The sequence below is a fragment of the Oreochromis aureus genome, linkage group 13 (genome assembly GCF_013358895.1).
Source record: "Oreochromis aureus strain Israel breed Guangdong linkage group 13, ZZ_aureus, whole genome shotgun sequence".
NCBI lineage: Eukaryota > Metazoa > Chordata > Actinopteri > Cichliformes > Cichlidae > Oreochromis > Oreochromis aureus.
In genome coordinates this window covers 6,253,270-6,280,437 of record NC_052954.1, presented here as the reverse complement: position 1 = coordinate 6,280,437, position 27,168 = coordinate 6,253,270, and the positions used below count along the sequence as shown (strand labels likewise).

General features: G+C 40.0%; 1 protein-coding gene across 2 annotated transcripts in view; it reads right to left on the bottom strand.

Annotated features, from left to right (window-relative positions):
* Positions 1–27,168, bottom strand: part of b3gat2 (beta-1,3-glucuronyltransferase 2 (glucuronosyltransferase S)) — a 77,733-nt gene that overhangs the window by 9,437 nt on the left and 41,128 nt on the right. The window contains exons 3-4 of one of the 2 annotated variants that reach the window (XM_039622045.1): positions 9,486–9,518; positions 9,174–9,322 (exon numbers count right to left, since the gene is read on the bottom strand). In XM_039622045.1, the coding sequence (XP_039477979.1) occupies positions 9,174–9,322; positions 9,486–9,518 (182 nt within the window). The remainder of the gene's footprint in view (positions 1–9,173; positions 9,323–9,485; positions 9,519–27,168) is intronic. The other variant, XM_031741134.2, reaches the window with a different exon arrangement.

The following is a 27,168-nucleotide window of genomic DNA, read 5'->3' as shown; positions in this document are numbered from 1 at the left end:
CATTTACCCCCTGCATTCAATTCCCTTTCAGTTTGTGTATAAATAGTCATTCCTTCATTCACTGTTGCATCATCCACATGTGCTGTGTATCCCCTACAACGTTTTAGTTTCATATTCCAAGTGATTTTCAGGCTTTTAAATTCCCTGGCTTATTTTTGTCTTGATGCATGCTCAATCTTCCAGGTAATGAAGTTCTGAAAGTCAGAAAGGAAAGTTATATCCACTTAGATGAGTGACAATATGTCTTCTCCCAAGGCGAGGGCCAGCATGGTGAGCCAGATGGCTGGCTTACTGTTTCTCCCATTTACATGAATTAAGAGTTAGCACTTTGTGTGTCTTCCAATCAGCACTGGGCCCTACACTCTGGTCCTTAAAAAGAACTGCTCCACAGAGAGGATTGCTAAGTAATGGACTAATAATGCACTGGAATTTCAAACTTCTTGGATTGCTCATACCACAAAAGGCACCAACACAGGGGAAAGGTCCATTTCAATGACTATTTAGTGGATGTGAGCTGCCTCTATTCAGACTTCTATCAAAGTGGCCAAGCCCCTAAATCCAACATCCAAGAAAAAGGGTTCCAGCAACCAATGACACTTTTAGATACCTCTGTGATGTCAGTGGTTTCGAACAAAACAGTATTTCAGAACCTAGTGTACAGAAAGGACATAGCTTTGATTTACCTGATATGGATCAGACCAATTTAGGTGTTATTATTTTTTTTACTGGGTCACTTCTGCTAACAATGATTTTAAATTTCCTTCAGACTCCCTGTGACAAAAGTCTACTCAAGGAAGGAAGCATTAGAGTGAAGTAGAGTCAGATTGAAAAGATAATCATGGCACTGCAAGGAAAAAGTGAGAACTCATTTTGGATTCAACAACATACTGCAGATGGATTAAAATAAGGCTGCTTTTCATAAAAGTCACTATGAATAAAAAGAAGCATGTCAGTTTTGCAACTCAATTTGGAACTTTGCAACATGGAGTGTATTCAAATGAATCTGAAATTATGTTTTACTTCTCTCTTTTCTGCAATATACAGACTGCTGGCCAAAATGGCCAAAAAATTTCAAATAATCGTGTCAGCCTATGTAAACATAATTCAGAGCCAGACAAAGAACTCAGGCTTCAGGCTGCTCTAAAGGCTCAGTTTTTGACATGTTTTTTGCACTTTTAGCTCTGTATGATGTCAACGATGGGGGATATCGCTAATGCGGTCATCTCATGCATAAAGCCCCACGTACCTGCTGTTTAAACGTCCAATAAGAAGAGCCCTGGCTAAAAGAGAGATGGAAAGCAGCTAAAACAGCTTGATTCAGCTGCTTTTAAGAATCATACAAAAACAAAAAAAGCTGTTCAATTTTAAGTCTAAGAATAAAATATGTGAAGATGGAAATGAGCAGCATCGGTTTCGTCTAATGGTTTGAACTTCATTTAAGCTGAAATCAAATCTTCTTAGCAGTGATTCCAAATCTTTGGAGAGAATTTACCTGATTGTCATGGCTTGGGATTTTATTTATTAAGACCTTTTGTCACTTGCTGCTTCCAGTGTCTAAAAGCTTCTCCAGGCTCTGTTCTTACATTCAATTGAATCCGAAATATCTCTCACTGGAACAGAAAGGAAAAATGCATTCCTAATTTGTAAATGCACTCAAGATGCTTTAAGGATTGTGTCACCAAAAACCAGACCAAGAAGTGGTCAGAGATGTGTTTAGCCACATTAATGCCACTAAAATTGAGTTTGGCAGAAAGCTGAGAGCAATTTCTAATGAAATAGACAGCAGTGCAGTCTTTCACCCCATGGCAGCAGACCTCCCTGGGTCCCCTGTCATTCTGTCTTCTTTTTTTTTTTTTTTAAATCTTCCTCAATCAATCTATGTATCCTCTTTTCTCTGCATAGGCTTTTACCCTCCTCATCCTTTCTCTCTCCTCGAGCTCCTTTCCCTCCTGTGCTATCATCTGTCTCCATCTGTTCCCGCCATTCCCCCTCCTTTCTTGTCCTGTCACTGCTGTCTGTTGCCATTACTCTCTCGCTCTAACTACATTACAGCTCCTGACAGTCGTCTCCAGATACTGACCCAGCCGTCAGATGAGTGTTTCTGGCCTACATTGTCAAGGTCGACGTTCAGGTTCTGTGGTCTGATCCCAGATACTCAAAGTGCCCAGAGCTGAAGTTAGGGTGTGTCTGCTGGTAAAGGTATTCATATCTTGCAGTAATATTAATAACAATAAACCAGTTCAGACCAGTCTTAACCAATAAAACTAAGAACAAGGTGTAGACCCAAAATGATTACAGTTCATACTAAAAACAGACCCTGAAATAGGGAGTGCTTCTCACTCAGATGCATTACTTCCTCACAAAGCCAAACTGAATTTTAAAACACCAAGACACTGACAGTTACCATTCACAGTCTGAGTAATTTCAGAGTTTATCTGTGGAAAAGCTGAAGCTTCGAGTTGTCACACAGCAGCCAAGAAGCCTAAAGGATTTCGTTTTTTGTAAAGAGAGGTGGCCAAAGTCCCCCCTGAGACATGTGCAAACCCAATAAGGAAAACACAAATGTCTCCAAGTGTAAAACCATTCCTGTTTTGGGGTTGTCACCCCGCTAATACACCAAAGCAGCTGAAACTGATTAACAGCCCCCTCTGCTACTTAATGTTGAGACTCGCTGTGGCTCTATGTATCTGTGAGATTTCAGGTGCAGGTAGATACATTTGTCAAACTTGCTACAGAGCCAAGCTAATTGTCTCCAGTATTTGTGCGAAGCCAACAGGTCATTCCTGCTATATTTTTACCTTTTACGCCACATGTAACTCTAAAAGGCAAAAAACAGCTAGCTGCTGTTTAAACCTCTATTTACAAGGAGTAGCCAATTAAACGAAACCTAAAGAGAGACGGGCCTTTCAGAATCATGCAAAGTTGCTGTAGTAGAATCTAATGAGCAGAACAGGAACTTAATTTGTGTCAGAAAGTGACCGATCCTGATAAAAATCATGACCAAACCTGAAGCAAAATTAAAAGCTACACTACTCAATAGTGTAGAGTAGTGTAGCTACTGTGTAACTGATTGTTATGACTTGGAATTTTATTCCATAAGACCTTTTGGCATTTGCTGATTCCACAGTTTCACCTCAAGCTAAAAAAAGGCAACATTTTTCTTTATATTATACCTTTGTGCTTAATATTCAACTTTTTAAGAGGTAGCAGTGTAAAAAGTTTATGCCAAGATTTATGTCAGTCTAGTTTTGAAAAAAAAAAAAGTCAAACTGCATGTTTACAATTACTTTTGAATAGAAACTGTATTATCCGGTAAGTTTTTACCTTTTACTTTTTGATTTTTAGCACTAGATATTATTTATATACTTAAACTAAACATGATTTAGCTTGTACAGTCTTTGTTGTTGTCTTGTCATGTTTTACTGATGTGGCTATATGACAGATGTGACAGTGTGTGAGTTCTGCACTGCCTGAGCGATGTTTCGCGTTTTAGCCTCACATAAGTGACTTTATGAGTGATGATGTCACATCCCTTTGCTATTGTAACACTGACGTGATAAATGCTGATACCACATCGTCCTTTCTGGGCTGCGCTGGCTGATGACTGATGATGTCACAGGCTGCTAATAACCTGTATTAACATCAGCGGCAGGGCGCCTCCATTAGTGTAATGGGGTTGATAATGATGATGATAGTTTCAACACAGAGCTGTCTGCAGCAGCCGCAGCCAGCAGTAAATGATGATCCAGCAGCTCCAGGGGGTCTTTATCCTATTCCCTGCAGGAAACATTTACCCATAACCCAGCAGGGACTTGGACCCAACACTGTGACCTGCACACACATATCCTGAACCACAATGATTAAATTCTGTATTTGCTTATTTTGGATAAAACAGCAGCTTCTGGTATTTTTCTCTGAAAATAAAAAGTACTTGAATGCAAGCCTTAAAGAAAATGAAGTTAAAGTACTCCACTGGTAAACAAGTCTTTGAGTTGTACCATCATCGGTGTTGTAGCAGTAAAATCTGGGCACTGTTGTGTGTAACAAGCTGTAATGGTGAATTGAAATAATATTAATAGAGTAAAGTGCACTAACAGCCTACCAACAAGAGTTCTACCAAACATAATGAGAGTGAGAGTGGGTGAGAGGAAAGCCAACAGGGAGGCATCATCATCATCTGAGCTTTAGTTGTGTAACACTTGTGACCAAAGTTTGCCATCAAATCAAAAACTATTTCAACATTCATGAAGAGATGTTAACATCGCTGGTGTGAAACTCTAAAATACTGAGACGCCCGTGCTGTGATTTCCTCCATGTACGCTCACTAACACCTGTGTGCTAATGCTAATGTGTGGCGTAATTACCAAAGAAAACTGTTATTTAAACTAATCAGATAATGTGAAAATAGAAATCAGTTGACTACATCATCCTATTGTCATAATATCAGATTGATTGATTATTTATTTATTTATATTTGAGTCGGTATCGGACCGATAGCCAGTCCACATATCGGTGCATCAGTATCTCTCTCTCCAACAGTCTTCTTACGTCAAGCCTTTATGTTTACCCTGTGAAATTCACGTTAGTCATTTTTAAAAGTAATGCAACAGTCGAAGTAAATGCCTCCTGTAAAAAGTAATTTACAAAAGTTTTCTCAAAATTATGTGCTTTTACGCTTAACTGCAGGTTAAAAATTTTAACCTGAGTGTGAATATTTCCTCTAGCAGTGGGATTATTCATCCCGAGTAACCTGGGATCCAATAGAAACACAATATGTTACCCACAATAATAAAGTTGTTTTTTTTATTAATAATAATAATAATAATAATAACAACAATGTTGATATTATGAGATACTTGATACACTGCAAGGCAGTCATCAGTGATTAGGGATGGGAACTGAGAACCGGTTGTCGTAGATTGGTTTCCAGTAGTCAATTCCTTGGAATTGTTAGTCTGCCTGCCTTTCGATCCTGCACTCAAACTATAATCAGCTGATTTCAGTAAACGTATCAGAGGAGGAAAATAGCTACAGTCTAGGTCAGGGGTGGGGGAACTCCAGGCCTTGAGTGTCAGTGTCCTGCAGGTTTTAGATGTGTCCTTGATCCAACACAGCTGATTTAAATGGCTAAATTACCTCCTCAATATGTCTTGAAGATTGAGGAGTGATTCAGGTGTGTTGACCCAGTGCGACATCTAAAGCTGGCAAGACACTGGCCCTTGAGGCCTGGAATTACCCAGCCCTGGTCTAGAGGATGGATATGGGCATTTATTTTTACTGCACAAAAGGACGAGATAAATGGTAAAGTGGAAAACTGCATCCAGGACAGAAACAACCGGATTATGCTGCAAACACAACTTCACATCTTTGCAAGCATCTGTCAAGATACCAGGCTAATGCTAAGCTAGCCAAGACCCCAGGGTGAACGCTGAGTGGATGCCGACCCCAGCAGCCAGACCCTGAGGCTGCAGCCTCTATTTCTACCTGTTCACGTTTATAAAGAAGAATCGCTCTGGTTGTCGCTTTTTTGTGCTGCTTTTCATCTTGTGCTGTCAGCTTTGAATTCTACAATGAGAACCCAATGACAACTGAGAATCAATAAGGAATCGAATCGATAACTGATATCAATAATGGAATCAGAATCGCTAAATTCTTATCAATTCCCATCCCTATCAGCGATACAGCGTGATACCTGTGTAACTGGAAAAGATAAAGCACCACCACAGACGTAGTGAAATGGTAACTTATTGGAGGATTGCTACATTGGTATTGTTTTTCCACCCCTCGTCCCCGCCCACAAAAGTTACAGACCCCTCTGTGGTGTTTGTCCCATTTTCTGAATAAACTAAGTTGAGCTTGTACAAACACACGTTAGAGATGTTTTTAATTTTGTTTCTTTGTTTTGTTTATTTTTATCCAGCATTTTTTAGGTAAATGCAACACTTATGTAGTACAACATCAATATTAAGTTAATAACGCTAATATAGTCATTGAACTTAAAAAAGTTTTATAGAGAATGTAAAGGTAAGTAACACATTATTAAGTCAGTGATAATTACAACATGTTTTCCATCAGATTGCTTAGTTTTACTCCCCTCTTTCATTTTCTGCAACAGCCTCACTGTCTGCAGCTTCAACAGCAGCAGAATTTGAAACTAATTATGTTTGTTGGGCCACGCTGTGGATCCTTTTGAGGCTCCACTGTTGACAAAAAAATAAAATAAAATCTGGCAACAGCAATGATGTCCTCACGATGCAACTAAAAGAAACATTTTAAAACAACGAAGCTTCACAAGGTAAAACTCACTGAAAATGTGATGGAGTTCAGCAAATGTCTAATTAATCATTCTAGGAATTTAGTAAAGAATAAGAATAGACAACTCGATACATTTAAGAAATCAATTTAAACCTGAAGGTGTCAAGAGGACAAAGATCACAGGGTCACCAGAATCTTTTAAAACCCTCTCTCTGGGAAACCATAAACACCCCAACCCAATTTTACAGAACAGCCAGTAGCTGTTGATGTATTGGGTACTGATGAAAGGTCCCAGAGGGCATTACCAGGATGTATTTCTCAGAAAAAAATGATCAATAAACTTGAGTAAAATTGATAGAGCTATAGAAGTTGTTGCAAATAAATAACTCTTGAATCTGAGGATTTCTTCCACTGATCCTCAAATTCATCCATTGAAAAAACAACAACAACAAACACTGGTGTGATGGATATCCACTGGTCACTGCTGACTGGTCTAGAGCTGAAAAGTCAATCTCACTCTGAGGCATTAATAAGAAAAGAACCCAAAAAACAAAACAAAGAGAGCATGTAAATGCCACTGGCAGACTTGGTATTTTTTGGAACAGCTGTAGGCATCGCACGTTGAGCTCAAGCTCATGTGTTCCTTGAAAGGTAAAAACATAATAGGATCCATTTGTCACAAAAAGTCCTTTAAGGCGCCTCTGTGATGGTTGTCAAGAGGATGAGTGGCTTCATAAAACCGGGTGCCAACAGGGGCTGTGGCGATTTGAGATGAGCTGCATCGATCTAAGCTGTCTAAGCACACAACTAGAATTGATAGCGCTATAACGCGCTTTCTATTCAATTCAGGCTGTGTGTGTCTAAGTTTAGACTGTGCCACTAGCTTAAAGCATGACTCATGCTGTCAATAGCCGAGGGGGAGGGGGGATACCCCATGGTTACTGCTGTGATGGTCACTATTATTATGGCTGTAGTTGTGCCCCAGACACACAAATGTGCACATGCTAGATTAAAACTGATAAATTGGGCTTTTATTAAGCACTAGTCTGTGTCATTCACCTCCAGTGTGCAGGTCACTGCAGTCTCATCACTCTGGCCTAAATGTGGCCTATTTACAAACTGCATATTGAGCTATACCATTATTTGCTCCTGACATTTTGGCCTGTCATTCAGTTTCACAAAATGTGCACAACTGCTTAATGTTTGGACTTTCCATTGCTTTCCATCTTTAGTGGAGAAGAATGTAATGCATTGTGTGAGTTAAAATCCAAGTTTGCTCAGTGACCTTGAGGCTGTGTGCATGTAAGAAAAACAAACAAAACATATTATATTTAATTATTTACTTAGGATGGAAAGAGAAAACAGCCAGTGGGCTCCCTAAAAGTGATCGTGATTCCACCATCTTCAAGGTGTAGAGACATACAGATACAGTTGTGCAACATCAAGTTCTTCATTTTTTTCTTTAGCCTCTTGTGTCATTAATGAGAACTGCATCTCTCTGGCCCTTAACAAGTACAATGTCCTCTCACAGGATGTTAAAAACACACACAATCAATGATTATTTGGCCCCATTAAATTGAAATCTGCATTAAATAAATGTTAAAATTAAACGGATACAGATACTGACACACCACAGCTATATCAAATATATAGCACTGTTGGATCATTATTTGGATATTGTAGATCAGGTCCAATGTAGATCATTGTAGATCAGGTCCAGTCTATCGGCATTCTAGCAGTTTAGTAAAGATTAAGACTAGACACCTGGTTTTTGAGACATATTTCAGGGAACAATTTGAACTTGAAGGTGACGGGCCAAAAAATAAGGGCCAATATTAGGATTAATGTCTTGACTAGAAGAACTAAGAGAGGTCTTCACTGACATAAGCAAAACTCGCGGCCTTAAGTGGATAAATCCAGTTTCCCTCTCTTAGTGTTATCATTTTACTTACAATGTGAGTGTGAGCTAATGGTTATGGCAGGATTTGAAACCTAACTGGTCGAAAATAGCTGCGTAAATAGGTAACTACGTTAAACTGCCTTATCTAACTGAATGGACCTTTTTTTGGGACCAGGAAGTTGTATAAAGAAATTTCTTTAATACATAATCATTTGATGAATCATTTTCAATTTTTGCACGTTCTTTCAAGGCAGTACCTAACATCAGGTCATTAACTTAAAATTGCACAAGGGGCCAGGTTTCAGGAGTAAATATAATACCTATGTATAATCAGCCAAGCTTCATCCTACACTGCACAGCTAATTTTGTAAAAATGCCTGAATATGGAACTGAAATTTCATCTGAATTGCATTTTCTGCATTTCATTTAAAATGTGTCTGATCAGGTTACATGTAAGTGTCTACACACACAATATAGCAGCACATTAGTAGGAGTAGGAGGCAGTGCTTGGAGCCCAATACACTTTCACTGGCGTTATGCAAAACCAGAGAAATACACCTTAAGGGTAAAAATGAGTGAGTAAAGTGTGAGCAATTGTACTGCAGCAGGCAGCTGGACTGTCATAGGAACGTCTCCATTCTGTGAGAAGAAAATGTAAAGTAGTAATGAAGAAAATTTATAAAAATGTTTCTGTGTGTGTATTATAAAACTCACTGCAGTCGCCAACTTCAACATGTTTACAGTTGTTGAGTTCTGGTCAAAAGTCTAATGGGACAATCATTAAGCGCTATATAAATCCAATGCATTATTATTAGCCTTAAAAAGAACATCTTTGCTTTAAATTTGAGTATAAAGGAAATTTTCCATTTCTAGGAAAGTCCTCTTCAGCATATTTGAACATGTTTTTACTGGGTGTTTCAGGTCCAAGTAGAAGGTGTTAAATTCTGTCACATCATCTCGTCTTAATGAAATTGTTTTCATTTTGTTGCAATAGACACAGACATGCCCGGTTACTGACCCGTGTGCAGTTGTTCGCCTTGGGCTCCAAGTCGGTGACCTTGGTGATCTGCTTGAGGAAGTCGGATTCCTGCATCCCCGGCTGGGAGCCTCGCCGTTTGAACTGCGCCCGCGGGTTCGTCAGGATCACCTGGAGATTCACTGCAAAACCTGAGGCACAGGAGGAAGAAGAGAAGACTAAGGTGAAGGGGTGAAGATGCTAGCCAGCATGGATAAAAGGGACATTACGAGGCTGTTATAATCACAGCAGAAAATGACCAAGTTGATTAGTGCATCTAATGACTGTGATATGGCTGATATGAAATTCATTTACCACAGGGGTCTGCATTCTCTGGTGATAATTGTACTGTAGATGAGAAGGAAAATAAGTGAATGTCAGAGGGAAGAATGCTTTGGATGCCAGTGTGCTGGAGCAGAAGCAGGGATTAATGCTTGGCTTGAAACCAGATTTAATCAATCTGATTAGAAAAACTTGGTACTGTGGGGAGAAACTGGCTGTGTGACTCCATGTAATTACAGCAGCGGGGGGAAAAAAGGTATTAGCTGCCTTACAGCCAGAAATACATTTGAAGGTTGGGAAGTAATTCACATTGTGAGACTAGTTTTATATAATCTTTTCCATAACTCCACAAATTTTTATTTTAGACTCAAATCAAACGTGACAAACTAAACAGGAAAGCTAATCCCTGCAGCTGCTGCAGTTAACCTTGTGCAACATGTGTGTGGAGAACACGTCATTCACACATCTGATGTGTTGTTGACCCTGTAGCCACAGGTCTGAAGGTCACACGTGATGACTCTGTTTTGCATAATCTTTGCCTGCACCATGCTGAGCTTCCACTGTCAGAAGAAAGTGTCATCTGCAGTTAGTCTGTCAGCTCTCGTTACTGCCACATTAGGTACTGTTGCGTTTTTAATAACTGATTCTCTTGGAATTCATGGCTGTGGCCTCTGTGGATTTTTATTTTGAAAAACCACATTTGCTGACTGTAAAACAGATCCGCGCTAAAGTTACAGAACGCTGGTGTTTGGCCCTCAGCTCAGTATTTCATTTTAATGCAGGAGTTTGTCCTCGTGTGCAGGGCTAGGTATATCACTAGACAATGACATAAGATATTTACGCCTTCATTTAATCTTGACCTAATAAGTCTAATAGTAAGCTTGGAATGTCTATGGTTATGTATTAAATGGGCAAAAACACAGGACCAAAACTGACCTCTGTGCTACAGTTTAATTCAGTGATTGGGTCTGGTCCAAAGGAGTGGACTGGCTGTTTCTACACATAACACAGGCAAAGCACTCTGTTGTTGTGTGCTGTAAATACTGAATATTAAGAAGAAAGTGTCATACTCTAATGCAAGTAGTATGGTCTCATTTTAAATCTAATTTTCTAAGCTGTGTGTCGCTTCTGTCAAATGTTTTCTCAACTTTCCACAGAAGATGAATGAGTTGTACTACTTCCTGTCTTCGATGTTGTTTCCCTTTACGATGCCACTGTGGAGCCTAAAGCTATCTCTACTGTGCTGGTTAAAAACAAAATCCTTCTATCTTTGAGTCAGTAGACAGAAACAGCAAAAGAAGACCGAGTGACAAAGCTAAAGTTGTTTACTTACACATGCGGACATGAAAATAGGAGCCTGTTTTAAAATTCATTACTTACTATGAACATACAAGTTAGAGAGACATTAATGGCATGACTGCCTGTCCACTGCCACTTCCTAGCTCATTTACTCCATGAAGATGAACTAAGGATGTATAACACACTGACATTTGCTCCTAACTGGACACTGGAGAGAACAAAACACATTTACAAACTGCAAGATAGCAACAGTACCTCAGTGCTTAACATCTAACCAGGTAAAGAATACTCTCAACGAGGTAGGTGTACCATCATCCACAATCAAGAGATGCCTTCAGCAATAAGGGTTTACAGCCAGGTGCAAAACTGAAGGCAGAGAGACCCACAAACAAGCAGCAGCTGAAGGCGCCTGCAGTAAGGGCCTGGCAGGGCATCTCAACAGAGGAAACTCAGCAGTTGATGATGTCCATGGGTTTTTGACTAGAGGCAGTCATGGACCACAAAGGATTTTCATCCAAGTCTTAAAAATTATATTTAACATGTTAGAATTTGAAATTCTAAAAATAGGGGAAATGTCTGTAATTTCTAAACAGTTCATCGTAATTTTCATTAACCCCTTCATTTGATGCTGAAAGACTGTGTAATTAAAATCCACTGTGGTGATGTACAGAGGTAAAATTTACAAAGATTCTATCACTGTTAATGTATAGATCTAACTATACGTGTCCTCAGCCACTTGAATATGTCATACCTATTCTGTATCTATAGAACTATAGTGATCAGAGCACCATTCCTGCCCCAGTTTTAGTATTAACTCAAGTCTATTTTTGCTTTTAACTGAGTTAAGTTTGCATAGTATTGCTCCAGAATACTGTTGAACTTTTAAATGCACAGTTCACCCCTCGCTATGTCCCCTCACTGCTGAGCCAAATAGTCTCTCCCAAACTCAGCTACCTATCACAGACGCAGTATCTCCAAAATGAAATAAACAAGCAGAAGATCTGTTGGAGCTAAATAAAGAAGCCAGACTGATGCCAGCAGACAGGGCACACATGGAATGCCATAACCAAGTGGCTGCCAGAACATCCGTGCTGAGTATGGTCTAGAAGTTCCAAGGTCAAAATGGGATCACTGAGATAAGATCCTGAGGACCTTCCAGATACAGACAGACAAACTGCTGATGGATAACCAATTGCACAGAGTTGTGCTGGACAAGCAAAGGAAGATAGCTGTAGCTATACCAAGTACCAAGCAACATCAGGAAGATGGAACAAGAGAAGCTTGAGAAAGCTTGAGAAATACCAAAGCCTGAGAGAGGAGCTAAAGAAGAAGTACAGGGTGACATACATACATACAGACAGACAGCCATTTCACATTCACACTTTATAGAGAATATTGCCGCTTTGTCTGCATTATTTTATTTATTTATTTTTTATATTAAAGAAAAAAAGTTTATTCTTTTCCCAAATGTGTGTGTGATTGTGAGAAGAGCTCTCTGAACATTAATTATCGCTTCAGTACTCATCTGGGAACTGTGACTGAACGGCTAGAGGGAGAGAAGTGGTGCTGATGAGAGGCGCTGACAGGAGGAGAGGAGGAGATCGTCAGGGAACAACAGGTGTCTGTGTTTTATCCTCATAAAAAACATACGAAAGGCTTTGGCTGCTTCAATTTCCATTTAATATTATACCATAAAGCTTTTAGTGACTCTGTGACTGGGGTGGGGTGAGGTAGGGTGTTCTCCATATTTTGTGCACCTGTATGTCCACATGCCTGTGTGCCACGTTTCCTTACTGAAGAAAAAACACCTGATCGCCAACATCACAATGTTAAGACCTATCCTTGTTGAGCCTGTTTTCCAGCCCACAACTTCACTGTTTTATTTTACTCCCAGCACTCTTTTTTGGGGGGGTCATCAGTTTGCTGTAAATCACAAGTAATCACATGAAATTGGCAAATTATTCATCTGACTCCGAGAAAAACCAAAACATAGCATATTTTTTTTAAATTGGAAAAGAAAACAGACGTTCACAGGTTTCAGATGTTAGATCTTCGCGCTGACGCCTGAGGTGAGCCAGAAGCCTTGTAAATATTTTATGGCTTTACTTTTTACAGGTGTAGTGTGAAGTAAAAAGACTCAGAAAGTGAAGGAAAACACAATGAAAAAAATCTAAACACTGTGGTACAGTTTAAAGTAATTTATAGCAATCCTTAAACGCCTGTCAGGACAGGAAAGAGCTCGAGTGTGGGTGTAGTTATGTTTTAAGCATTTCTCACACAGAGGTTTCTAGTTCCATGTGTGACAGGAGGATATTTGCAGAAACTTCTTCTGTGCACAAGGTCTCCACATAATTACTGAATATTTATTTATGCAAATCATCAGTGGGTGGCACGCCTTTGCAATCAGTGTGGCAATTTGCCCCTGGTAATTCACCATCCTCGCCTCTATTTTCCCCTCACATCCGCCACCTCTAGCTGAACAGAATATTCTAGGCTGCAGTTATCCAGACGCAGTGATACTTGGCCAGTAGACAAGACAGCAGTCCTCTGAGGTAAGCTGGTGTCAGAGTGGGTCACACAGAGAAAGAAACTGCAGACATGCAAATGGGTTTGGTATGTATTATCTCTCTGTAAGTTTAGTGTACTTTAGCTCAAGTCACAAGCACATCCACACAGATGTACACAGTTAGATAAATGTATCCATACAGGACTTATATAGTATATAGTATAAAGAGAGCATATTTCTTATACATTGGCTTCTTTTTATTGGCTCCCTCTTAAATCCAGAATCAAGTTTAAAATCCTTCTCACATACAAGGTCTTCAATAATCAAAGCCCCATCTTATCTTAATAACCTCATAGTGCCTTATCACCACAATAGAGCACTTTGCTCTCGGACTACTGCTTTACTTGTGTTTGCTGGGATATATAAAAGTAGAATGGAAGGCAGAGCCTTCAGCTTTCCTCTTCTGTTGAAGCAGGGAGTTTGAATTTGAGAGACAGACACCCGCTCTACTTTTAAGATTAGGCTTCAAACTTTTCTTTTTGACAAAGCTTATAGTTTGGGCTGGATCAGGTGACCATGAATCCTGTAATAGGTCTAGGCTGCTGGGGGCTTCCCATGATGCAGTGAGTGTTTCGTCTTCACTCACCTCTTAACTATGTGTTTACACACCACTCTGCATTTAATCATTAGTTATCATTGGTCTTTTTTCCTGCCTCCTGCCTCCTTCCCCTCACCCACATCCAGCTCCCAGATAGCTGCCTCTCCCTCAGCCTGGCTCTGCTGGAGGTTCCTTCCTGTTAAAAAGGCATTTTTCCTTCCCACTGTCGCCAAATGCTTACCCAAAGAGTTTCTCTCTGTATTATTGTAGGGTCTTTAACTTACAATATAAAGCACCTTGAGGCGACTGTAATTGTGATTTGGCGCTATATAAATAAAACTGAATTGAAATACTGAAAGCAGCTATTTTTTTTAAATTTGACAGTCTTTTCTTTTTGTGATGTTCAACCTTTGGACATCCACTAGTTAATTGAGGAGCCATCCGAGGTTAGGGTTAACGACTGGGTCCAGTTAATGGCGACCCCTTTTTATCAAGTTGGTGCCTCTGTGGAACACACAACTGAAAAACGAGATTTTAGCAGAAAAACTGAAATGTAACATTTTCTAATTAAAAAAAATCTGAAGTAAAACAAAACTCAACTTTAACACTCAGAAGACTTATAAGTCTAAAGCCACAGGCAAATTCCCTTTTTCAAATTAGCTACACAAAGGCACAAACAGGAAAGTGCTGTAACACCTCCACAGTTATTAGGTTATGTTGGTGTCAGGCTCATTACTGCTCCATGTGCAATACTGCAGGCTAATCACAGAGATAAATGGCGCTCAGGTGGAGAAGATAAGATATTAGAGCTATTACATGATAGGCATATCCTAAACCTGCTGCCAGCCACTGGAGATCACAGCTTATCTGAGCCATTTTTGCCCAAGAGGAGGTTGTCCAGACTCTGTGCTAACTTCGTCCCACTTTATACCTGACCCACTCCAGCTGACCTATATGACTGCGTATCTATTGCAAGTAAAGCCCATCAGCAAAGGGCATATAAGCGTGTTTGGAGAGAGAAAAATGTTGATTGTAGTTCATCAGTATTTGGGCCCTGCAAGTTAGAATTGTTTTCTTTTGCATGCATAGACATTTTTTTGCTCAGCGTAAGCTTTTTAAAGACATTACATTTGTTTTTACTGGAGGATCAAGAGTCTAAATTTAGGCCTTCGGCCCAACTCCCCTGTTGGGGTTGTACTTTCTGACTTCTCAGGAGCTCTTGAGGCAGAATTCTAGTAGCAGTGCTGAACATCACTCGCTGGTCAAACAGTTTCATAAAACTTTTGTACAGCTGCACTCACACTGTAGCACTCAGTGTGATCAATATTTCTTATAATGTTGACTTGTCTTAGGTACCCTGCTGTATTTGAACATTTTTTATGTTTTGCTTGATCTTGTGATGAGGAAGAACACAAGTGGGTAAACAAAAAAATTTAAAAGTAAAAACTGGGTTTCCCAGTCATGTTGAAGAAAAGGTCTCGCTGATTCTGTCAGCTGATCACCCGACCTTTTAAGGATGCACAAAATTCAGCCTGGTGAGTAAACAAGCATTCATTCTTTACAATAAAGCTCCACAGGGTACCTTTAACAACAAAATTACATACTCAGCCACCTGATGAGCCTAAAAAACAGAAGACAAAGAATGCATCAGCGCGCAGCAGACAGGGGAGCTACCAAGAAAGCTCATAAACAAGAAACAGTAAACAAGAAAAAAAAACTTTGCCATTTGCTGTTTGATTTATTGTGGTTACATACAAAACTGATTCTGGAAACAGTGAAGGAGGGTACGTCTGTGAGTCTCCTGTGCATTCATTTATTACATCTATTCATCATAGTCAGACCACACTACATACAAAAAATAACACAGCGACTGGTGTTTCTTATGTTTCCATTGTTTCCTTTGTGTGTCAAACTGATACACAAACTGTTGTTTGAACTTTTCTTAATAATAGCCTTCTTATAGGAAATTGCAAAAATAATTGATTCCTAATTCAGCTTCACTCACACCTTTGTATTTGGGACTTCTTGTTCAAAAAGGGGCATTAGAGCATGACCACAGCAATGATTTCATTTAAAAGGAAACGAATCCACCAATGGATTTTTTTTGGATTCAAGTTTTCTCCACCATGGCTTTCCTCACTGCAGGGACATTTCTGAGGGAAACAGCAGATCAGGCCAAGGTTTCTCAGCCATGCCAGTCCCAAAGTATTAAATAGCATCATCAGGCTAATACTCTTATGACAATCTATTTCTGAGTCCCACGAAGAGGCAATTCTGGCAATACAAACACTGCCAAACACTAATGGAGCAACGGCGCTGCATTCGTGTGTGCATCAAAGCTCCATCTACTGATTTCATTCAATGCATAAACTGTAAAAATTTCCATTTCACCAACGTTTAAATAATCTGTTATTCCAACTGCCACATATTCAATGCTGTGGACAGGAGATACCCACAGCTTATTCATTTTAAATAACAGCACAGTAGGAAAGTGTTTGGAGGCAGGAGCTGTGAGAAGCAGATGGCTTGTTGCTGAGTCTTTTGGGATATGGAAGTTCTTAAATCTAAACACTTGGTTTTGTTTGTGGTAACATATTTCATAACATTTTAGGTGACTACAGATATAATGAATACTAATAATAAAAATTTATTTGTATAGCACTTTTCAAAACACAGAGCTACAGACAGACATTCAGTCCACTATACACACATACATGCAAATAGTTTTAAACTATGGCTGAAAATAAAGGGGAAAAAATTAAAGGAAAGCTAGCTGGTTAGAGGTTCGGAGAGGCCGGCTGCTGTGATAAGGTTTTAGAAGCTCTGCTATATAAGCAGAGGCCTGTCCCTGTAGAGCTTTATATGTTAGTAACAGAAAAGTCAACTGTTCTTGCATCCCTTCACTGAAGGCCAGTGAAGGGATGCAAAACGCGTCCCGTTTGCCTAGCGACTAAAGCTGCAACCTGTCTCAATACTTGTGAGAAATACTAAAATACTACCTTAAATACTACCTTAGCCAGCTGACTCCAATCAGAAATTAGGCAAGAGGACTCCCAAAGCTTGTGGGAGCTACCTGGTACCAACCCCTTTTGTTTTGTGAGCTGTTATTGTTATTTTTTCCCTTCCAGTAATGATAGTGGCTTGTCCTTCATGTTACGAAGTCTTATGCCTGTTGCTGTCATTCACTGCATCCAGCTGAACCAGCTGGTTGTGGATAACCTGCCCATTCGGGTATGCAGGACGTGGGTATGCAGACCAGTTTGAAAGGCCTTGAGATCACCACTGTTGGCACTGTATAAATAGAATGCATGTTTTTTTTCTTGAATAAAATTTGTAGTGATTGAATATTTGGGTAATATCCCTCTTAGAGATGTTTTCCAAATAATTGCCACGTCTCACATCTTCGGCTGACAGATAAAGTGGTCCATGTCTTCCATTCCATTCCTTTTTCTTCCGGTCCATTATTCTCTTATTGCCTCGACTTTAATGTCGAATCATTTCCTTTTTACCTTAGCCTGAGTCAGTGCTGCAGGGATACAACAGTAACCACATGGCTTATTGCAGCCCACGCATCATTTTTCTCTACCATTGTTACTCCTGAGGAAACACTTTTGAAAAGTGTGCCTTCTCCAACTTCCACCTTGGAAATGGCTTGAATTTCTTCAGCAGTAAAATTATTATTGGCTTAGCTCTCTCAAATTTTACCACTTACTCCATGCATTCTCACTCACTATGTGTTAATAGACCTCTGCATTGAATCATACTTGTTAATAATCTCTGTCTCTCTTCCACAGCATGTCGTTTGTCCTCTCTTCCTTCTCTCACCCCAACCGATTGCGGCAGATGGCCCCGCCCCTCCCTGAGCCTGGTTCCGCTGGAGGTTTCTTCCTGTTAAAAGGGAGTTTTTCCTTCTCACTATCGCCAAAATGCTTGCTCATAGGGGGTCATATGATTGTTGAGTTGTTCTCTGTATGTATTATTGTAGGGTCTACTTTACAATATAAAGCGCTTTGAGGCGACTGTTGTTGTGATTTGGCGCTGTATCAATAAAACTGAATTGAACCTAATGCAAATAAAGACAAATGTGTTGTCTTACACAGAGAAATGAGGGTGTGGCTGTATGTAGATTTTAGAATGATTCTGATTTACCAACATACAGTGGTAAAAACAAAATTTGCCAGTGCACATGTGTCATGAACACTGAGTCTCCACGTCGATTCCTTTTTTGCTCTAATTAAAACCCTGTTCTATACAAATATTAGTGACTGAGGCCCATTTTACTTCACAGAGTCTGGGACAGGTCCCTCTGACTAAATAACCAACAGATCATTCTGCTAGTAGTGACCTAGTAACCTCAAATGTTTTAACATTTTCAAACTACTAAACATGTGCTCATTTTATGGGTTCAACTTCTGATTATTTTACTCTAAAAAACAAAATAACAACTGCCTTAGAAATCATACAGTAACCAAAGATTGTTAAGAACATTTATGCTGTGTCACAGAATGATGATGCAATTATAACTGAAACAAACTAAATGACCTGAAAGCGCACATTTAATAATAAAGGAGGCAAGTCCAAACAACACGACCACACAAAAAACCATTAATAATTATTGATATAAATTATTAATAACAAGAATTCAATGTCCAAAAACATTAAATTCAGGGGTTCAAAAACTCAGGACCATGACGGTGCCTTTGGATATGTTAGTCAGTCTCACTATCAAAGCTAGATAGTTTCCTTTACTAACACTATTATATTAGATGCTGTTCTTCATCACTAGCTATATGTTTAGCTGTACATGCTATGGTTATAGCTGGGCCGGCCTTTATAATAACACTAGTAGAAATATTGCGTGATGAGGCAAAACACATTTAAAAACCTTCTGATATCTGGAGCAGATTGCAGTCTTTGACAGTGAGAGGAGAGAATGAGTGTTCAGTTGAATGTGTGGACGTTTTGTCCATGGACGACCCAACTGAGAAATGATAGGAGGAAATGTGTACTGCCACAATGTGAGTTTTCCAGAGCACTTTTACAAAATATGCTTCACAATAAAATCCTTCTTGAGAAAAGAAGCATTGATTTTGTGCTAACAGTATGATGCAGAAACATTAACAGGACAAAGGAGCACATCATGCGGAAGTTATATACGTATACTTATCAAACAGAGGGAATTAAATAGGGACTGCATCTTTTTTGAAAGCCTGCTTTTTATCTTAAAAGATAAAGACGGGTTCTTAGAATTAAAACTAAAATCTGTACACACCAACCAACCCCAAACGGCTTCATTTTAGCTGTCTTACTATGACTTTAGAGCTGTCTGTCTGAACTGTGTAGTATCTTTCTGTGATTTTAGCTGTGGTTTAAACCTTCTTTTTGTATCCTTAGCTTTATAGCTTACTCCCAGTCTGGGTCTTTAGGCATGAAATTAACTTTTCTCACCTACAGGCATGGATTTAGCTGTTAGCTTACTATGGCTACTAGCTTATTATGACCCAGTGAGTAAATTCATCTTTGTAGTTAGCTATCGTTCTGTTTCACTGTGGGGTTCAATTGCCTGCTACAGCAGAGAGCACACAGATAACTAAGTAAAACGAGGAAATAGAAAGCAAGTTGAAATGTGAATAGAACATAAAATGAAGACGAGAGCAATGTCTGGCACAGCCTTATGGACTTTATTGATTTATATTAGCGTGGCGTAACGTGAGGCTTTGATAGCCTGAGGGAACTGTGTGATCACACTGTTATGCTATAGGTTAGCATGCAATGTGTGCAGCCAGTTTTCAGTTTTGTTTTCTCACTTTATTCATCTCTTCGGCTCTGCTCATTGCTCTTTGATTTAGTTCCAGTTAAGACGTTGACAGGAAGTGCAAAAGAGTTTATCCAGGGTAAAAACAGACATAAGAACAAAGTACTGTGACACTGAAATTATAAGCTAAAAACGAATGACCTTCTTCTGGAACCTCCGTCACCCTTTCATATACCACAACAGTGTTTCTCTTAGATCTGCTTCAGATCTCAAGTAAACAAACAGTTTGTGGTGTGTGTAGCAGAGAGATAAGTTTTTTTTATTTGTTTTAAATAATGACAAGAACAACAGAACACCCAAGGAGAAAGGTGTCAAGTTCCACCACACCATGTGACTGACAAGTGGCAACTGGGATTACAAGCACCTGAGAATGAACAACAGACAAAATCAGACAGAAAGAAGTGAGGAACAGGAACAGAGGCAATCCAACGTGTTGAGTTCAGGAAACCGTCTACTGTACTGTAAGTCCAAACTTCTCAAGACAACCTTACATGCTACTCATAAGCAAGTGTGACTAATTATTGCATCTTTCCTCTGAAGTATGATTATTTTCATGTGTGTTTGCTTGGCTGAAAGGCAGCTGAAAGCTGGGTAATAATTTTCACATAGAAATTCTTGGCAAATTTCTTTTTATCAAAAAGTACTCATGCGTGTTTTAAGTCAGAGAACCTTTACTTGTAATTATACTTACACATCATTTAGGAGCAAGTAAATCTACATTCCAAGGATAAAATAAAAAGCAAAACAATAAAAAAGCGGAAACCCCCACAGATTAGCAATCTGAGGCAGAGGATTTGTTCATTTCCTTCTGCATTTTTGAGCTGAACTGAATTACAGCATAAGCAATCATATGTAAATTATCAGCAGTGCTATATTTATTAGGATGGCCTGATTCTCTGGTTCTGACACTTATATCACTGGCTATTTAAATCTGAAAGTGTGCACTTCGGTCCTGACTGTTGGATTTAAAATGCACTATGGTGATATACAGTGGCAAAATTACACAAATTGTGTTACTTGTCAGACTTGCTCCCGAGCGCCACATTAGCAGAGCCATACTGCCAAATTAAAATGGATTTTACTTTTACATTAAACTTGGACCTGTCCAAACTGATATGTATAAGTGTGCCCAAGCACTTTCAGTCTGTTACACTATATTTTCTTCGTGTGCCACAAATTTTATTGTCTGTTGAGTTCAACTCCTTACTTGGGTCCACTGGGGTTACTGGGGGGTTAAACATTTTCATGTCCTTATTTCAGGAAGCACTCCCAAAGCATAAGCATCACTTGAACAACAGTGAGACGGTCTTTGTGTTGCCGTGTCTGTGCGTGCTTGTGTTTCTGTATTTGCTCTGTGCACCCGTATGAACGCATTTGCTCTGTTCTGCAGCTGTGATGCACTTTAGGAAAATTGCATGCATGAATATGTGCGTGCCATGGAACATGCACGCCTCTCTACTCGTATCAATTCAAGTGCCTGCAGGTGTGTGTTTGCCTGTGTTTTTTTCCCAATAGACACATGATGTAATTGTATCTGTGTGTCTGTGTGCACATGTGCATATTCACACACACACACACACACACACACACACACACACACACACACACACACACACACACACACATGCTGAGGTGAATAGTACTCCACACCATCATTGTCCAGGCACCATTGTGTCTGGCTAAATGAGACCGAGCGATAGATGGGAAGCTTTAGTGGTCTGCTAACAATACAGCACTGTATAACACAATACTATTAGGACACGCACTGGCACTCACTCAGCACTCTGCAGACACCCTATTGTAAATCCCATGAATAATAATTTAAGAGTGAACAAAGTTTGGGTCGCTTGCCCGGCTCAGCCATTGTTGTCCTTACAGAATTTAAAGCAAAAAAATGCTTTGTGTTCAGGGCTCGGCAGTAAATCTTAGCGTTGCAAATTGACAGCGTAATTATATAGTGGGGTGTAAAAGTAGGGCTGATAATTACAGTGTGTGTGTGTGTGTCAGTGTATGTGCTGTGTGTGATTAGGTGATGGTTTGAGGGAGAATGGAGGGATGAGATCTTGGCCCGCTCCTGTTATCGTGATTTAATTAAAACCAATCCCAGGGGCCGACCTGCACACGTGTGCTGTGTGTGTCCTCATTGGGGTTTGGAACGATACAAGCATGTAATCGCCATAGCCTGCTATTGTGTCACTTTCTCTAAACATTTAACAAACAGCATCTTGCGCAGAGGGTCTAAATACAGTGTATGTGCGGGTGAAGTGGGATAATGACTGGGGACTGGCAGGGTGGTATTATTTGGTCAGAGTGATGAATTATTTGCTCTCGGGTCAAATGGAGCTCGGAGGCTGATCACTAGTCTGATTGGATTTTTACACAGGAGATATGAAGATGTAAACAGATTGATGGGGATGTCTGCTTTGCTCTCCATTAGGTGGATTATAAATATAAGGACCAATTTGGAATGAAGTGCTCTCTTCAGAACTCACCGAGCCCCGCACACGCATTTTCCTTAATGCCGTCAAAGTTGTGGAGTAACATCGGTTCACTCTGTGCTAAAGTTTGGTCACGATTTAAAGGCTTTCTTTCCGTTGCCAACACAAAGTTGACAAAACAAGGTTAATGTGTGTTCCATCAAGAGCATGAAGTGATCAATGAAACCAATAAACCTGATGACATAAACAGGACACCTGTCATTGCCAGTAACTGTCTGCTCCAATTTTGACAATCTCAAATTCCTAAAACCAAAAATGTGGCTACAGTTTAGGAGCTAATGCTGATTCCATATATTAATAACAGAAAAACATGGAAGTAGCTTCCTGTCTGAGAATAAAAGCCAATCCAGACAGTAGCTGGCAGCTATGCAGCTATGGATTATTACTGCAGAGTGAACATTATCTTTGAAGAACATTACTTTTGAACCAAGTGTACTAATACAGCTAACATCAGTGCTGCTTGTTAGGCTAGTATTTTCATTAAATCAATTAGTTGACAAAGCTCCTTATTCCCATTCTCTAATTTTTGTTTCCCATTTTTTGAACTATCCAATTACACTATGATCACGTGACACTTGAACATTGAGCTTTCCATACTCCGGCTTAAATAAGACTGTTTGTTCAAACCTCCATTGGAGCTGCAACTAGGGGGCAGTGGAACATGATGTAAATATTGTAAACAAGGTAAAACTGAAAACTTTAGCAAACAGTTACTTATTTAAACATCCTGTATGGGGTCATGTATGTGTCCACCTGACAGTATAGGTCCAAAAATCAGTTTCCTTTTAGCTTTGTTTTGGTTTCGAGTGACTCACGAGAAAAATGCTCCACTAGCTTCAGTATGTAAATGTGTACTTTATGTTTATTGCTGGCAGGTGTTGCAGGTGTTTATTGGACTTTTTCACCTCTGACAGCAACTGTCTGCTGCTAGAAACCAAGTCAAGCAGAATGATGAGAATGAACTAAGTCAGTAGACTTCAACAAGCTAAAAGACACTAAAAATATGCAGACAAGCCAAGAAGTCTGATAAGTCTCTTAAGATTCAAATGAAAACGATCAGTTTGGGGTCAGAGTCAGTAGCTTTAGTTTTTGTTTAAAGCGGACACCTTAAGCGTTAAATCAATAAAACCAAAGCGAGGGCCAAAAACGGCTTTTCTACAATGGCCATTTGAGGCCAATAGCAAGTCAGTCCCCACAGATGTTAAAATATCCAAATGTACAATAGATGTAGGGGGGGGGGGGAAGTAAACATGTTTGGGACACAGTGGGCAACACCTTTTAACCTTTGGATTCAAGGGTTTTAAGTTCCATTGCCACAGTGTATAAATTCAAGCACATATTAGTGCAGTCTGCCATTAAAACATTTTCTGGCATAAATATGTCCTGTATTATAATAATAATAACAACAACAACAATAATAATAATAATAATTATTATTATTATTATTATCATTATTATTATTATTATTATTATTATTATTATTACACTCTTAACTTTTTGTCCTTGTAAGCGTTGAATTCCTCCAAAATGAGCTTAGCAGTTAGATTGCTTGAGCGGTCGCTCAGACTGCTTTTTATTCTTTGGAAAAATATAATAGAAGTCATAGTAAAGTAGTCCTGCATAAGATAGTCGATCACTAAACTGGTTTGTGCAATGAATGAATTCAGACATCTATTTACTTATACACTACATAGACAAAAATAAGGGTCCCAAAAGGGCCATGTCTTCATCTTTGAATTCCACAGGTTTATTCTTTTTGATTTATGCCACAGGTGCATAAAATCGAGGACCTATTCATGCAGTCTGTTTTTACAAACATTTTAGAAAGGATGAGTTGTTGTAAAGAGCTCACTGTATTCGAGTGTCGTGTGCCATGATTGCAACAAGTGAGCTTGTGAAATTGTTTTCTTCCCAGATATTCCATGATCAGCTATAAGTGCTCAGGAACCAGAGAAATTCAGCCATGAAGTGGGGAGAGTGGGGATGCCAACTATTGAGGTGCACAGTGTTTAAAAGTCACCAGTGCTCTGCTGACTGAGTAACTGCAGTTTCAAACCTCCTTTGGCATTAAAATCAGCAGAAAAACTGGGCACTGGAGCTTCAGGACATGGGTTTCCATTCTGTAGGTGTAATGTGTAGAAGGCCGCAGTTGCTGCTTTGACTGACAGGTGTACCAGCACAGGTAGGTGTAACCAGCAGCTGTCATCTTCATCTGAGGAGTGTTTCTAGAATCTGTTTTATTTAAAATACATCAGCTGCCGAGTTTCCTGATGCCTCTGACTTTTATTTTCACCCCACTGGTTTCCTTAATTTCAAATTCCTCCCAGTCTGTTGCTGTTCAGCACTGTTTTACTTAACAGCGCTCTACAACCCGGTGTGGTGATTTCTCCGGAACAAACAATCAGCCAAAGTAGCACAGCAGGTCCTATGTGGAGGTCTTACAATCAGAACATTAAATTGGAAGGATCAGATCTCATTTTACGGCAAATTAATCCATGAAAAAACAGAAGCTCAACAGAAAAGCTGTCTGATCTAAGCAGGTAAATTCAGGACACAAGGATCACAGAGTAATGTTTTCTGTTTGGTTTCCTGCTTTGATGAAAGCCAGCAGGCCGAAACACTCCAACTGGCTTTAACTGTTTTGTAATCAATAAACTGGTCAATAAAACCTTTTGATGCTTCCAGAAAGAAGTTAAAAAAGCAACCAAAGTTGCATAGTCACCTCTATTACCTGACTCAGCACACCCACAGATTCAGAGTGAGTGCAGTGGCATTTCTGCAAACCTGTTTTACAGTTCCGCAAAAAGCAGATGTGGATGATGTGGTTCTGTTGGCTTCATCAGGTGAAGGCCTCCAGCTCGCACTGGAACGGTTCGCAGCCGAGTGTGAAGCAGCGGGAATGAGGATCAGCACCTCCAAATCTGAGGCCATGGTTCTCAGCCGGAAAAGGGTGGAGTGCCCACTCCGGGTCGGGGATGAGTTCCTGCCCCAAGTGGAGGAGTTCAAGTATCTCGGGGTCTTGTTCACGAGTGATGGGAGAAGGGAGCCGGAGATCAACAGACGGATTGGTGCTGCGGCTGCAGTGATGCGGACGCTGCACCGGTCCGTCGTGGTGAAGAGGGAGCTGAGTGTAAAAGCGAAGCTCTCAATTTACCGGTCGATCTACATCCCTACCCTCACCTATGGCCACAAGCTGTGGGTAGTGTCAGGAATAGAAATATTGTCCTGCTATTAGTTGCTGCTATTTTTATAATCATCATTAACATTTCAGTATTAATAGTGAGGTTGCAGTTAGATGCATTCAGATGTTCAAATATATGGTTATAGCCTTTATTACAGGTCCAAAGAAGAACCATTTTAAATGGTTCTGTTGAATCTATAATTTAAATGTTATTAATGCTTTTATGATCTCTGTGTAGAGGGCAGAGACAGGAAAATACTCTCTGTGCCAAAATGAGACAGGAAACAAAACGCGTCTGCAGAGCATGTTTTGCAGAAGTGAAACTGAAGCCAGAAGTTTAAGTGCAAGGGTGTTTAGTATGCATTTATTGCGGATTAAGCCTTAAGCAGTTGTGGTAGATTGAAACAGTTGTTTATATATTTCACATATAAGTCAAGATCATTACACACAGGATGGCCTTAGCCTGGTTGGTTGCTTAAGTTGAGGTCAACTAAGGATCAGAAAAGCAGATGCAAACTCTGCACGCACAGACAGACAAATAGTGAGAGGTCATGACACGTACGTAGCATACACTGCAGACACATACACACAGAAATGCAGAAGTGTGCCGACGTACTTAGAGGAAGTGCACCAGACGAGCGACAGCGAAGAGGGGAAGCACCGACCGAAGACAATGTTTTTAGAGTAATGTTAAAGGTCAGGGAACATTTTGTGGTTTGGATTGACGTAAGCTGTACTATTGTCTATTTTTGTAAAAGAGGGGGCTTTGTTATTGTACCCATATAAAACCTTGTCTCATGATTGTAAGTTCAGTTCAACACTGATTGGGTTGTTGAACTCACACATGTGTTCATTAAAATGCCGTCTAAATTGCACACGCCTGGATCTGTGGTTTTATGGATTCTTCTCTCAACATTGAACCCTAACATTTTGGGGCTCGTTCCGGTGAGAGAGAGGGAATGTTGGGGTTTTGGTGAGATCCGGGGTCCGTGGTAATTGGACGGGCAGGCGGTAATCAGTGGTGAAAGTGAGCAGGCATTCCCGGGGCATTTAAAGGTAAGACACTGCCTGTTGAAATATATTTCAAAAGGTGTCACATTGGGCATGTCAAATTAAAGTCTACTCACTGGAATTACTGGTAAATGTCTGTTTTTAATTTTGGCGAAATTTTGATGAAGTTTACCGGTTGAAGTAATGATAATGAAGTATAAGTGACAGTACTGAGTAATGAGAATAAAGGAATGAAAAGAGAATTAAAGCAGTTGGACTGCGAAGTGAACTTTAGAATGATAGGGAATTTGGTCATTGTGTGGGTTCAAGTCCCATTGGTTATGCAACCCTTAAGAACTTTCTCGGAGGTGACGCTCCCTGCTGGATAGAGAAATCTATCCTTCACCTAGCGATGACTAGGGATAGTTTCGGGCAACATCCGAAGAGGACTGGGGAATCTCTAAAACTGTTGAGGGTTGTCCTCAATCTTAATCCTGTGTTGGGTGTAGATTGTTGTTTCAAATTATTCTAAATTTTTCTAGAACGACAGCGGCGTCTGTTAAGAAGCGCATAGCCGGACGTTGCGATCCCTCCTCGATGCGGACGCCGCATTGTTGACCTACCGGCGAGTAGGGTTAGCTCGGTTTGGCTTGACCGTGGGGTACAGGGCATCCTGAGATAAGCTAGGGGTTCAAGTCCCCTATTCTTGCGCTTTTTGGCTACGATAAATTTGGTTGGGGCATTAGCAATCGGGCCACCGTCAGGGACGGAATACTGGCTAAAATTGGTCGCAAAAAGTCAGGGACTTTTATCGGTTGGACCGTTATGG